We start from the raw sequence: 15,562 nt of genomic DNA, 5'->3' as shown, positions 1-15,562 counted from the left end.
GATCTGTTCACTCTCTACCAGTAATTTCACAAGAAAGCCTTTAAATAGTAACTTGTATCCATGAAAAGATTTATGATTATGAGATACTGCATTCTGAGATTATGGTCTTGGATTTCTTTAATTCTTGACTTTAAGAATTGATTTAGAAATTACAGATAAATTCAAGGATTGGATAAAAGAAGTAGGATTATGAACAGATGATGATTTATCTCTTTTTTTTCTTCCTTAGGACATTTTTATTCCATCTCCGAGTTTGGAAGAACAATCAAATGATGGGAAGAAAGGTGAAGATTTACAAAGTTCATCTTTGAGTGTTGAATGTTCTAAAACCTCAGAGATTGAACCAAAGAATTCCACTGAGGATCTTGGGTTGTCTTTGACGGGAGATTCTTGCAAGTTGATGCTTTCTACAAGTGAATATAGTCAGTCACCAAAGATGGAAAGCTTGAGTTCTCACAGGATTGATGAAGACGGAGAAAACACACAGATTGAGGATACTGAACCCATGTCTCCAGTCCTCAATTCTAAACTTGTTCGCACTGAAAATGACAATATCCTGATGAATCAGACACAGGATGGCCAAGCAGAACTGGATCAAAATGATGACAAAACAAAGGGGGATGACGTAGAGACCAGAGACAACATTAGTATTTTAGCCACTGGTTGCAAAGGCAGAGAAGAGACTATAGCAGAAGATGTTTGTATTGATCTCACTTGTGATTCGGGGAGTCAGGCAGTTCCTTCTCCAGCTACTCGATCTGAGGCACTCTCTAGTGTGTTAGATCAGGAGGAAGTGATGGACATTAAAGAACATCATCCAGAGGAGGGGTCTTCAGGGTCTGAGGTGGAAGAAATCCCTGAGACTCCTTGTGAAAGTCAAGGAGAGGAACCTCTGGAAGAAAATAAGGAGAGGGTTTCATTGCACCTTTCTTTGACTGAAACTCAGTCTCAAGGGTTGTATCTTCAAAAGGAAATCCCAAACCAGGTATGTCCAGAAGCTGTGGAAGTTGAAACCAGTGTGATTAGTATTGATTCCCCTCAAAAATTACCAGTACTTGACCAAGAATTAGAACACAAAGATCAAGAAGCTTGGGAAGAAGCTACTTCAGAAGACTCGAGTGTTGTCATTGTAGATGTAAAGGAGCCATCTCCCAGGGTTGATGTTTCTTCTGAACCTTTGGAGGGAGTAGAGAAATGCTCAGATTCCCAGTCTTGGGAGGATGTTGCTCCAGAAATTGAACCATGTGTTGAGAATAGACCAGATTTCCAGGAAGAAAAGAATACAGAATATGAAGAAGATCTGAAATCAATTACTACAGAAAAGGAACCCATAGAAGAAGACTCTAAACATCTAAGACCAGAACAGGAGATGCAGCAACTCCAACTTCAAGAAAAAAGAGATAACTCGTTAATAGAAAACTCAAAAGTGGCTGCTACAAAGCAGGTGGGCTCAGGGGTAGAGAACCAGCACCCGGAGAAGGTCTCTGCCCGTGCCTCACAAAGCTTCTGTGAAAGCTCTAGTGGTAAGTGTGATTGTGAATTGTTCTGTACCTCCAACCAAATTATAATTTAGAATGGGAGGTAGAAGAGAACTGCATGCTTATGTCAGACCTAAATATTAAATTATGTTTATGAACAGTCAGTAATAATTGGGAAATTTTAAATTTTGAGTTGTGTTTTTCTATTTATAGTTGTGTTTTTTTTTTTTTTTGGTGAGATCTGAGATCATTTGAAGTTGACAGCTTCTGCTTTATAATCCAGGAGTAATCAACATAAATTTATAAATATTTAGAAATTATACCAATGTGACTTTTTTCTAGTTCAATCACAATCTTATGCTATGTCTTAAAATTTTGGTAGTTGTCTTGAAGTACAAGAATCTTTTTTGATTATATTGTAGTATCACATTCAGGACTCTGTTGATGAGTAAGCTGTTATTGTTTCTCTTTATGGGCATTAAGTAAATTCAAAAATTGGGTTTAACATATGTATATCTTAAACCTTAAATTGGAAACGATATTAGTTTGTGTTCTTTATCCATTTTATGAAGCTCAGCAGGAGAATATAGATTACTTTTTATGATACTTGTAGAGTATTATGACATTAGCTGAAAAGATCCAAACTTTTAAAATAACCAGAGTTAGTATACTTTAAAAACAAAACATTATGGGCCATGATGTGGACCATTGTCTATGAGGTGCAGAGGTGCCCAAAGATGTACTTACCAAATCCAATGGATGTGTCATGATGATGGGAACGAGTGTTGTTGGGGGAGGGAGAGGGGGGGTGGGGGGTGGGGTTGAATGGGACCTCACATATATATATATTTTTAATGTAATATTATTACAAAGTCAATAAAAAAAATTAAAAAAAAACAAAAAAAAACCCAAAACCCTTAAACAAAAAAATAAACAGCAGATACAAACTTCAGAAAACAATCTATGGAAATGAGGAAACTACTTGGGCACCTTTATATCTAGTGTTAGTATGGGTGATTGTACTTCCTGGTTTGTATGGAACAGTCTCAGTTTATACCCATTGTTTGGATGTGATTATTAATAGTACTTATTTTTACTCTCAAAATTGTCCCTATTCATTAGGTTTTTATGTTCAGGAATTTTTTTCTTTTCAGAACAAAGAATTTTACAGCTAGAAAAGAGGTGAGGAATTATTGGATTCTGTCTCAGTCTTTTCCTACTGAAGTCATGTGGCTAGTTAATGATTGAGGTGACTAGAACCTAGGGCTCCTGATTCCCACCCTATGCTTTTTTCCTCCCAGTAGAACTGTATCCTATAGTTTCTTTGATTCTGATGAGAACTATCCAAAATAACCTAAAATTCTGTATTTTGGAATATTTTTGATATTCCATTACATTTATATTTATTTATTTATTTATTTATTTCTCTTCCTTCCCACCCCTACCCCATTGTCTGCTCTCTGTGTCCATTTGCTGTATGTTCTTCTGTGTCTGCCTGCATTCTTGTCAGCGGCACTGTGAGTCTGCATCTCTTTTGTTGCATCATCTTGCTGTGTCAGCTCTCTATGTGTGCAGTGCCACTTCTGTGCAGGCTGTGCTTTTTTCGTGTGGAGTGGCTCTCCTTATGGGTCATTCCTGGTGCATGGGGTTCCCCTATGCATGGGACACCCCTGCATGGCACAGCACTCCTTGCGCGCATCAGCACTGTATGTAGGCCAGCTCGCCACACGGGTCAGGAGGCCCTGGGTTTGAACCCTGGACCTCCCATGTGGTAGGTGCATGCTCTATCAGTTGAGCCAAATCTGCTTCCCTCCATTACATTTAAATACTATTACTGAACTAGCTAAGAAAAAGTATTAGGTGTTAATAGATGGTTTTTATTATAGTACTTGAGAGTACTTTTTAATTATCATAACAATTGTATGCAAAAATGCCTCTAAAAATACTGGGGTATTAACTTTATTATGTTGTTTAACTGTGCTCCATGAAGTGTTTACATTATTAACTGACAGAGCAGACTCTTTTTGTCACAGGTACCACCATAGTTCAACTTAGTCTAATATTTATGTGGTTATTGAAAATGCTTCTGATTTTCTTCAAAAATTTTTTTGAAATGTAATTAAAAGCAGTGAAGCTAATGGTTGAAAAAATAGTGTTTATGAGAAGTTAAAGAAATTAAAATAGTTTTAGCTGGAGGTCATTAAGGGAGAATAATAGTTTTAGACTATGTATTAATTAGCAGTGAACTCTTTTTTGTCATTGATACCACCATAATTAAACTTAAGTCTAATATTTATGTGGTTATTGAAAATGCTTCTGGTTTTCTGCTTACTTCAAAATTTTTAGTTTTTGCAACTAAAAGCAGTAAAGCTAATGGTTGAAAAAATTGCATTTATGAAAAGTTAAAGAAATTAAAATAGTTTTAGCTGGAGGTAATTGAGTATGATAGTTTTTAAAATATTTATTAGTCAGCCAATGGAGTGCTGATACAAAATACCAGAAATCTGTTGGCTTTTATAAGGGGTTATTTGTTTGGAATAGAAGCTTACAGTTACCAGGCCATTAAGCATAAGTTACTTCCTCATCAAAGTCTGTTGCCATGTGTTGGGGCAAGATGGCTGCCGATTTCTGCCGAGAGTTCAGGCTTCTTGGGTTCCTCTCTTCCTAGGGCTCCATTTCTCTCCATTTCTCTCCGGGCTTGCTCCACAAGGCCAGTTGAATACACTCAAGCAAGTGGCTCTGTCTCTCTCCCCAGGGCTTCTGCTGTGTCTAAGGAGCTGTCTCTAATCTTCTGTGTTCTTCTCCTGTGTGTTTACTTCCTGGGCTCCAGCTCAAAACTCCAACCAATTTCTCTTCTCTGCTGTATAGTTTTCTTAGTGTGCTACTGACATGGCCCAATCAAAGCCTTAATCATTATTTAATCAAGTAAAAGTGAAACCTCTGGATCCAATTAATCTGATATGCCCAGTGGGACAGACTAATTAACAAACATAATCCAGTATCCATTTTTGGAATTCATAAGTAATGCCAAACTGCTACAGACTATTAGAAAATTAGTCTAAAGTAAAGTAGATCATTCAGAAAAGCATTGCAAGCAGAACAGAAAAAAGTTCTATATTTAAAATAGTTTTTGTTGCTAAACTTGAGAGTAATTTAAATGAGAGTAATCTAAAAAGTTAATGGTTCTTCAGTCTGTAAAGACAGAATGAAAGGTGTGCATTGGGTGAGCCTCAGGTTTGTTCATTAGGTTTCTGCGTGCTACAGTTACAAGGATACTCTTTTTTACTGTTGTTCATTGTTTTGCTGTGTTTTTCGTAACATGCTTAATTATATAAAACATTCAGACAATATAGCAAAGAGGAGAGGAGAGAGGAGAGGAGAATGAATCATTTCACTGATCTCCATTTATAGATAAGTTGTTACTACTGATATTAATAGTTTGGAGACATTTTCATATATCTGTCTGTGAAGGGTACCTCTTGACACTTGTGAAAAAGTGAATTTAGAAAAATGGTACTTGTGAGCCCTACCATATTCAACAGAATAAATTTCTGGTGGGTTGATGATGTAAAGAACCATAACCAGTTCAATAAGCCTTTAATTAAACCCACAAATGTAGTCTAGAGTAGGTTAATAATGATCAGGTAACCTAGATAAATGTATTGGATGCTAGCTCTAATCTTTGGAAGCTTACTTCATGGAGTAAGCTATTCATCCTACTAGGCCCTTACTATTGGAGACAGACTCTTAGTATGGACTGTTTATGCATGGTATCACCCAATATATAGAAATTCTTATATTTTTACATTAAGTGAGTTTTAATCAATTTTAAGAAGTGGACTGTTCTTCTTTTGAGAACAAAAGAAGAAATAATGGGCTTGAAACTATAACTGAAAGTTTGAACTGATATTAAGGGTTTTAAATAGTGCTTTGGACTAATGAATTCTCTAAAATTCTCAGTAATAAGGACAAACTCCCACTCAGATTGGTATTATGTTTCCTTTTGTTCTTCATTCATATCCCTGATAGATTGGTATGCCGGTATATGACAGGATAGTCATGACAATCTGGAAGAGCAAGAAGGGACTTGATAATTTAAATAATGTAGGAGTATTAAATGTTAGAGAAAGAACTGGATATGTAGAAAATTCCAGAAAATTTAAAAGGATAAAATAAGCTAGTAAATATATATTTTGCAGGATTTGGCAGTAATTTTGACTAGGTTAATGTGGTGTCAGTGGGAGAAATGGGCAAATATTTGGAGGACAGTGATAGAGACTTTTTGAACATGAATCATTAAAGGCAAGACTAGAAATGTGGGCTGGTGCTAGTTTATTGAATGCTGACCAAAGAGTTAGGAATTTATCTTTAAATCTTTTAACCAGGGGCTAGCATGTTCGAAGCAATGTGGGCTTGTTTGGGTGTAATGTGCAGAAAGAATTAAGGATGGGACAAAGGGGGAGACCTCAGGCAGAGAAAATGGTTGATAAACTGTTAGAATAATCCAGGCATGAGGCATTAAAAATAGTGACAATGCTGCCTGTTCTTTAGCATGCCCCTAGAACCTAGAAAAGACTTAATTATTCATTAGTGGTGCATTTAGATAAATGGTGTTAAAACAGCTTCTCGGAAGTTTCATCTAGTACTGTACTAAGGAAATCCTGCTACAGGGAAATAATTTCCTGAAATTACTGCATGCATGTTACATTTGCGTATTATGGGATGTCACATAAAAGGATTTGCTTAAAGATTTTACAAAGATTTTTTAAAGTCTGGATGATCAATCATGATATGGGGGATGCTTCTTGTCTAGAGAGAAATGCATGTGGTCTTTCATTCTTGATTGATCCAGGAATGAACATTCTATAAAATGTATCTTTGGAATGTACGGGCTTTGTGGTTATCTTGTTTTAGTTTTTAGTGCTCTACAACTCTTTTAAATTCTTCTTTACTAAGAAGGGTGTTTATTAAAGATAATAAAGGATAGAAGTAGAGTAAAAAACAAAATGAAAAAAGCAAAGTGTTTTCACAAGGAGCAGTGACTGAGTATGCCAGGTTATAGTTATTTTGAGCCATTTTAAGAAAGTAAGTACACATTTTCATATTTAAGGTTTAAGAGGAGAAGTCTGGTGCATGTCTTATTTTTTTCCAAACCACAATTATTGTATTAAGAGACAGGCAAGTAGGAAGTTAGGAAATGTGATTTTGGCAGTTTGCTAATTCTCATTAGCAAAGATTTGAAACTGGGTGTAAGTGAAGTTAATGCCTTAAGAAATGTTTTATGTTTGTAAAAATTTAATGATGGCTAACCAAAATCTGTATGCTGGGGATGTTTATATACTTGTCATTTACCATTCTCTAGAGTTTTAGATGTGAGCATTACCTCTCTGGTCTTGAGGGAAAGCCGGTTATTGCTGCTGAACCATGAAACCCTTCGATTTCTATGTTAGCACCAATAAATACTCTGAGGTCCTTTGGCCCAGGAGATACCTTGGTACCTGCTCTTGAATAGTTTGTAAATTAAAAGTATATTAACATCAGACTTTTTTCTGGAGATCCTACAGAGTATGAAGGTTTACAAATGAACTCCTTGAGTTAGTAGTACATAAAATTACATTGTCTTGACTTCAAATTCGTATCACTGAATATCTCCAAGTATAGCCTTAGATCTTAGATGTTCCCCTTGGCCCCATGTTCCACCAAACTTTGGGCTTCCTCTATATGCCTATCCTCTGGTAGTCTGCTTTGAGTCAATTCTCTTGTTTAGGGCTATAAAGAGAGTAGAGAGAGGAGTAGTAGGGAATTAGTTGGTAGTCATGGTGAGGGGAGTAGTTGGGAATAGAGAGAACTTGAGAGCCAAGAAGTAGAATAACTGAAAATATTGCTTGTGGTTCTCTTTAGTTTTGCTTCTTTTATAAACTTAAGTATTGGTTTATGCTTTCTTTTTCATTTTTTTTTTTTTTTTCCAGAAACACCATTTCATTTCACTTTGCCTAAAGATGGCGATATTATCCCACCATTGACTGGTGCAACCCCACCTCTGATTGGGCACCTTAAGTTGGAGCCCAAGAGGCACAGTACTCCTATTGGTGAGTGATTGAAAAAGTAATGATACTTAAGCCAGAAATACTGAGATATCATTCTTTATGGAAATGGTATTTTTAAATCTGAGGAGCTGGACCTGTTTGATGAAATTGATTGGTCTCAGGAAGAATAAGGCTGTGGTGTCTGACTCTAGAACTTTATTCCCACTAGATGTTGAGACATGATGAAAGGAAAGAAAGAAAGGGTATGGAGGGAAGGAAAGGAAAGTATTTCTTAGAATCTTACCATATTACTTGCAAGGAGCTAAAATCTGAGTGACGTAGAACTTTTATAAGAAAGGGACAACAGGTAGGTTAAGACATATATTTATTTGGTACCCTGACTAATCAGTCAGTCTGCTGCTTGACAGGGCAAGAAGACTTAGATCCTCTTTCACTGAACCAGCCAGTAGTCTTCTGCATTAACCTATTTGTTTTCTCTAGTCAGTGCTGGGAGGTAACAGTCATGCCGCCTGGAGTCTCCTGCTACCTATGCCTGATGCTGGCAGATGTGGGTTGGCTGAGGGCTCATGCAGCATCCCTTGTCCTGATGCAGAAGTGGAACTGAATCCTGTTAAGACCTCCTCTTAAGACCAGGTGTCAAATTAGTGTGTAGTTGTTGATACTTGTGACAGGATCTATCCTAGGAGCCCCCTTTGATCCTGCAGAGCTGTGGAGCCAAACAGGCAAAATGATGACCTTTAATTGCTATTCTTCATGTTTGTAGTTTAGTGTTCTTTCTCTCTTCCTCCTGACTCCCTTCTTTCAGGTATTAGCAACTATCCAGAAAGTACTGTAGCAGCAAGTGATGTCATGTCTGAAAGTATGATGGAGACCAATGATCCTGTACTTAGGAATGTTAAAGGGGATTCTGGGGCTGCCCCAGAAGTGGATGATAAATTGTGTCTAAGAATGAAACTGGTCAGTCCTGAAACCGAGACAAGTGAAGAGTCTTTACAGTTTAGCCTGGAAAGTAAGTTTTGTTTTATGTTAATCTTGGGTAATTTGTAGCTTCAGATCATCTGGGATGTATTATATATCTTCTAGTTATAATGATTGGTACTTTCATAATTATAAATGTATGTGTAAAGCCTTATTCTCATAGATGTAATTCTTTGCTTTTTACCAGTCCCTCTCATGTTACTAAAGATGATCCATTTTATAGTCTCTATGTTGCTGCTTGTATCTCTGTGTTAAATCTGTGTCTATATAAAACAGTTGGTTTCCAAGTTCAGCAACAGCTCAGAAGAGGGTAGAAAATTTAGGATTATGGATTCACATTTTAGATTTATGTTGACTAATTCCCACATTAACGGGAAGTTACTTGGGAAGGCTAGAATACAGAGAAGTTATAAGGGAGTGGCTACAAAGTAGGAACCAGATTCTGAAGGGCCTTCTACATCATGCTGAGGAACTGAAGAATTTTAGACAGGAGCAATATGGTCAGATTTGCTTTGTTAAAAGAATCAGCTGAGTGTTTCAAAACTGTGCCTTTGTGCATGATAACTCCTTTCCCTACCATTTCCTATAATGCCTGGCAAGCTGCTGCACAGTCTTTAACCAGGAATTGAGGTCATTGGTAGTGAGGATGGAGATGGGGGGAAACTTTTAAGAGGTGAATAATAGAATAGATAGAACCCTGGGGCCTGTTGATAAGGGAGTTAAGGGAGAGGAGGAAGAATGACTCCTTTACAGAAACTATCTTATTTCATTTTCATAGTAGTGCTCCAAAATGTAGGTATCCTTATTTCCATTTTATTGATGAGAAAACAGACTGATTTTTAAGTTCTATACTTAAGATCACAATCATTGATAAGAGGTAGAGTTGGAATTTGAATCAGACTCTGACTCCAAAGTTTATAATTTTTACACTAGGTAGTTTGTAAATGCTGTTTAAGGGGATTAAGAGAGGAAGAAGTCTCATAAAAGAGATTGCCAAGGAACAGTCAGAGGAGAGGAAAACAAGGAGAATATGAAGTTATGGAAGTCTGTGGGGAGGAAATTGATAAGAAAATGTCAGATACAAGAGTGTGGTCTAGCGATATGTCTAAAAATCTACATTGGATTTGGCAATTCAGATCTATTTGATGACTCTAGCAAGAGACAGTTCAGTGTAGTGGGAGCTAGTGATGGGGAGAAGAGGAGGCAGCAAATGTACTCTTAACTTTTGAGAAGTTTAGGGGAGAAAGGAAGAGAAAAACATGGCAGGTTAGAGGGGAATAAATGCGGAGTTAAGGAGGTTTTGTTACTGTTTTAGCAGGAGAGGCCTGAGCAATTTTATAGACTGACAGAAGGATTCAAAAGAGAGAGATTAAAGATGAGTGAATAGGAGAAACAGTTGACAGATCAAGGCCCTGGAGGAGATGGGGAGGGAAATTTTTCAAAGATCACAGATAATGTGGGTATACTTGAATAAGAGGGACTTCTCATTCTGAGACCAAAGAATGATTGAGGGTTAACATGGGTAGATAAATTTATAGTTTAGAAAGTGTGGAAAGGTAAGGGGTATGCATTTAATAGCCTCAGTTTTAACAATGACATAAAAGGCAAAGCTTCTGCTGAGAGTACGGGGAGAAGTTGAGTTAGGGGATTTGCAGAGTAGAAGATTTACATGACAAAATGGGAGAGGGAACTGACCAGGGCCAAGAAAAGGGATGATTATTTGATACTAAGGGCTAGTTGAAAATGAGGTTCTTGAATTTTGAGAGACACCTCTGTCTACATGAATGCATGATTTTCAGCAGCCTTGAAGTGATTGGAATCAAGCTATAACACTGATCCACTGACACTTGTCTGGCAGGAGTCGTGAAAGGATAGGAGTGCAAGTGCAAAGGATTCAGGGGTGCTGGTGAGAGAATAGGTCTCCCCATGGGTTCTAGGGCTTGCTAAAGAAGAAAGTAGGACAGGAAAGGAGCTGATGGAAGGAAAAGAGTTTGAATGTTTGGGAATAAACACAAGATTAAGGTAAAAGCTTGGTTGCTCTTGTATGGCAGAGGGATACAAATGTGTATATACAGGCATATCTTGTTTTACTGTGCTTCACTTTATTGCACTTTGCAGATACTGCATTTCTTATAAGTTGAAGGTTTGTGACAACCTCCATCAAGCAAATCTGTCTGTGCCCTTTTCCCAACTGCATGTGTTCACTTGTGTCTCTGTGTCACATTTTGGTAATTCTTGGAATATTTCAAACTTTTTCATTATCATTGTATCTGTTATGGTGATCTGTGATTAGTGGTCTTTCTTTTTTTTAAGGTTTATTTATTTTATTTTATTTTTTAAATTACTGAACTATACACTTTATTTATTTTATTTATTTCTCTCCCCTTCCCCCCGCCCAGTTGTCTGCTCTCTGTGTCCATTTGATGTGTGTTCTTCTGTGACCGCTTCTATCCTTATCAGCGGCACCAGGAATCTCTGTTTCTTTTTGTTGCATCATCTCGTTGTGTCAGCTTTCCGTGTGTGAGGCGCCATTCTTGGGCAGGCTGCACTTTCTTTTGCACTGGGCGGCTCTCCTTACGGGGCACACTCCTTGCGTGTGGGGCTCCCCTATGCGGGGGACACCCCTGTGTGGCACGGCACTCCTTGCGCGCATCAGCACTGCGCATGGGCCAGCTCCACATGGGTCAAGGAGGCCCGGGGTTTGAACCGCGGACCTCCCATGTGGTAGACGGATGCCCTATCCATTGGGCCAAGTCAGCTTCCCTGATTAGTGGTCTTTGATGTTACATTTTAATTGTTTGGGGCATCATGAACTGTGCCCATTTAAGATGGCAAACTTAATTGATATATGTTGTGTGTGTTTTGACTGCTCTAGCTATTGGCTCTTCCCCCATCTCTCTCCCTCTCCTCCGGCCTTCCTATTCTCTGAGACATACTAATATTGAAATAGGCCATTGAATAACCTAAGTAAAAAGTACTCAAATGAAAGAAAGAGAAATACATCTCCCACTTTAAATCAAAAGGGAGAAATGATTAAGATTTATGAGGAAGGCAGGTCGAAAGCTGAGATAGGCCAAAAGCTAGACCTCTTGCACCAGTTAGCCAAGTTTGAATGCAAAGGAAAAGTTCTTGAAGGAAATTAAAAGCACTACTCTCATGAGCATGTGAATCATAAGAAGGTATAACAGCCTTATTGCTGATGTGGAGAAAGTTTGAGTGGACTGGATAGAAGATCAAACCAGCCACAACCTTCCCTTAAGCCAAAGCCTAATCCAGAGCAAAACCCTAACTCTCTCCAATTCTGTGAAGGCTGAGAGAGGTGAGGAAACTGCAGAAGAAAAGTTTGAAGCTAGCAGAGGTTGGTTCATGAGGAAAGAAGTCATCTTTATAACATAAAAGTGCAAGGTGAAGCAGCAAATGCTGATGTAGAAGCTGCAGCAAGTTATCCAGAAGTTCTAAGATCATTGATGAAGGCGGTCGCTACACTAAACAACTGACTTTCAATGTAGACAGATCAGCCTCATTTGGAAGAAGATGCTATCTAAGACTTTCACAGTTAAGAGAGAAGTCAGTGCCTGGCTCCAAAGCTTCAGTGGACAGACTCTTTCTTGTTAGGGGCTAATGCAGCTGGTGACTTTTAAGTTGAAGCTGGTGCTGATTTACCATTCTGAAAATCCTAAGCCCTTAAGAATTATGCTAAACTATTCGGTCTGTGCTCTATAAATGGAACAACAAAGCCTGGGTGACAGCACATCCATTTACAATGTAGTTTACTAAGTATATAAGCCCACTTTTGAGACCTACTTACTCAGATAAAAAGATACTTAAAAAAAAAAGTATTCTTTTTTTTTTCCCAAAGATTTATTTTTTATTTATTTCTCTCCCCTTCCCCCCCACCCCTTGTCTGCTCTCTGTGTCAACTTGCTGTGTGTTCTTCTATGCCCGCTTGCATCCTTGGTGGCACTGGGAAACTGCGTCTCTTTTTTGTTACATCATCTTGCTGCGTCAGCTCTTGTGTGTGCGGTACCACTTCTGGGTGGGCTGCGCTTTTTTCATACAGGGCGGCTTTCCTTGCAGGGTGCACTCCTTGCGCATGGGGCACCCCCTGCCCCTGTGTGGCACGACACTCCTTGTATACACAGCAGGTCTGCATGTGGGCCAGTTCACCACATGGGTCAGGAGGGTCTGGGGATCGAACTCTGGACCCTCCCATATGGTAGGTGGATGCTCTATCAGCTGAGCCACGTCTGCTTCCCAAAAGACTCTTTAAAACATGACTGCTCATTGACAGTGTACCTTGGGACCCAAGAGCTCTGATGGTGTATCATGAGATGAATGTTGTTTTCATTCCTGCTAACACAATATCCATTCTGCAGCCCATGGATCAAGGAGTCATTTTCATTTTCAAGTCTTATTGTTTAAGAAATATTCTTCATAAGACTTTAGCTGCCCTAGATAGTGATTGCTCTGATGGATCTGGGCAAAGTCAATTGAAAACCTTCTGGAAATGATTCACCATTCTAAATGTCATTAAGAACACTGGTGATTCCTGGATAGAGGTCAAAATATCAAGATTAACAGGAGTTTGGAAGACATTGATTTCCAACCCTCATGGATGAATGTGAGGGGTTCAAGATTTCAGTGGAGGAAGTAACGGCAGATGTGGTAGAAATAGCGAGAACTAGAATTAGGAATGGAGCCAGAAGATGTGACTGAATTGCTGTAACCTCATGATAAAACTTGAACGGATGAAGAGTTGCTTCTTATGGATGAGCAAAGAAAGTGTTTTCTTGAGGTGAAATCTACTGGTGAAGATACTGTGAATATTGTTGAAATGGCAACAAAAGTTTTAGAATATCACATAAATTTAGTTGATAAAGCAGTGGCTGGATTTGAGAGGATTGACTCCAATTTTGAAAGAAGTTCTACAGTGGGTAAAGTGCTCTCCAAAGAGTATCACATGCTACAGAGAAATCTTCTGTGAAAGGAAGAGTTAATTGATGCAGCAAGGTTTCTTGTCTAATTTTAAGAAATTGCCACAGGCACCCCAATCTTCAGCAACCACCACCCTGATCAGTTAGCAGCCATCAACATTGAGGCAAGACCCTCCACTAGTAAAAAGGTTATGTCTCATTGAAGGCTCAGATGATGGTTAGCATTTTTTAGCAATAAAGTATTTTTTTTGGGGGGCAGGGTACTGGGGCCAGGACTCTGGACCTCATATGTGGGATGCCGGGGCTCAACCACTGAGCCACATCAGCTCTCCTGAGTTGGTTTTTTCATTTGCTTGTTTGTTTTTTTGTTTGTTTTAGGAGGCACCAGGGACCAAGCCTGGAACCTCCCATGTGGGGAGCAGGTGCCCAACCACTATGAGCCATATCTGTTCTCCAGTAAAGTATTTTTTAATTAATGTATATACATTGTTAATTTAGACACAATGCTATTGCATACTTAATAGACTATAGTATACTGTAAACATAACTTTTATAGGCATTGGGAAACCAGAAAATTAGTATGACTCACTTTGAGATGTTTGCCTTATTGTGGTAGTTCTGTAACTGAGCAAGCCGTATCTCCGAGGTTTGCCCATATACATGTGTGTGTGTGTATATATATATATACACACACACATGTATTTTTAAAGTAATACAATGTATAGAACATCTGGAAAGATACAAAAGAAACTGGTAACAGACCTGGAACTAGTTGGCTGTGAGACTCCTGTGGGATGGAAAATTTTGTTCATTTTATACTTTTGAATTTTATTTCATGTGTATATGCTACCTATTTTAAATACATCCATAAGAAATTAAAAAAATTAAAAACTACATAAATACACATGTAATATCTGTTTTGGAGGATTAAAAAAGGAATAAAAGATTATCACTCATAATTTTACAACCCAGATGAAGACTTTGTTGTATTTTACGCTAATACTTTCTGTTTGTATGCATTTAAATTTAAAAAATTTGGAGTTGTATTACATATATATATATATATATATATATATATTTTAATGTTTATTATGGCATTGGTAGTCATGACTCTACTATTTATTTATTTATTTTTAAACACACCCCCCCCCCCCCCGATGGCTCCCTTGTCTCTCTGCTTGTTGTCTGCTCGCTGTGTCTGCTCGTCTTCTCTAGGAGGCACCAAGAACTGAACCCAGGACCTCCCACATGGGAGGCAAGTGCCCAATCTTCTGAGCCACATCTGCTTCCCACTGACTGCATTGTCTGCTGGCTATGTCACCTGGTCATTGTGGTGTCTGCTGGTTGCTATGTTTGCTTGTTGTGGCATATGCTAATATGGAGATTATGGCTTCTGCTGGTTGCAGCATCTGCTGGCTGCAGCTTCTGCTGGTTGTGGTGTCTGCTTCTTGTGGCAGTTGTGGTGTCTGCTGGTTGTGGCATGTGCTGGCTGCAGAGTCTGCTGGTTGTGGTGTCTGTTGTGGCATCTGCTAGTTGCAGCGTATCCTCATTGTGGCATCTTTAGGAGGCACTGGGAACCGAACATGGGACATGCCATGTGGGAGGCAGGCGCCCAACTGCTTAAGCCACATCCACTTCTTACATGTTCATTTTTTAACCTTATATTTTACACTGATAAATATTTTCCCCATACCATTAAAAATTCTTAATGTCATTTTTGGCAGCTGTATAATATTTCATGTTAACAGATATACCTCCCTTAGTTAACAAAATCTTTCTATTTTGACATTTAGTGTGTTGATTGTAAGTATATATGTGTGTGTGTGTGTGTGTGTGTGTGTGTGTGTATATATATATATATATATATATATATACACACACATCTATATATGTATCTTAAATGATTAATTTTCTGGTGTCATTGGCAGTCTGGATGGAATATTTTGACCCTCAACCTTGATAATAGTGCCTTTGACCTTATTAGCAGAGAAACCAGTTCATAAGTTTTCCCCTCTCCATATTGACTACCAAGAAGAGGTATATAAAGTTTATTAGATGATTATGCATATTTGAATTTCACCTATTTAAAAAATGTTTGTTATTGCTTTGTGGTAAGAAAAAAAAG

General features: G+C 38.3%; 1 protein-coding gene across 24 annotated transcripts in view; it reads left to right on the top strand.

The window, feature by feature from the left end:
• TP53BP1 (tumor protein p53 binding protein 1) overlaps positions 1 to 15,562 on the top strand; it is an 88,733-nt gene that overhangs the window by 27,872 nt on the left and 45,299 nt on the right. For 16 of the 24 annotated variants that reach the window (XR_011648418.1, XM_058294027.2, XM_058294026.2 and 13 more), the window contains 3 exons: positions 230 to 1,523; positions 7,448 to 7,567; positions 8,331 to 8,534. Coding sequence is in view for 23 of the 24 variants with exons in the window: in XM_058294027.2 (XP_058150010.1) it covers positions 230 to 1,523; positions 7,448 to 7,567; positions 8,331 to 8,534 (1,618 nt within the window). In the remaining variant the exon portion in view is untranslated. The remainder of the gene's footprint in view (positions 1 to 229; positions 1,524 to 7,447; positions 7,568 to 8,330; positions 8,535 to 15,562) is intronic. The other 8 variants (XM_058294040.2, XM_058294034.2, XM_058294032.2 and 5 more) reach the window with 1 other exon arrangement.

This window comes from Dasypus novemcinctus, chromosome 3, assembly GCF_030445035.2.
Source record: "Dasypus novemcinctus isolate mDasNov1 chromosome 3, mDasNov1.1.hap2, whole genome shotgun sequence".
Taxonomy (NCBI): domain Eukaryota; kingdom Metazoa; phylum Chordata; class Mammalia; order Cingulata; family Dasypodidae; genus Dasypus; species Dasypus novemcinctus.
The sequence above is the reverse complement of the archived record's forward strand: the minus strand, read 5'-3'. Positions and strand labels throughout refer to the sequence as shown.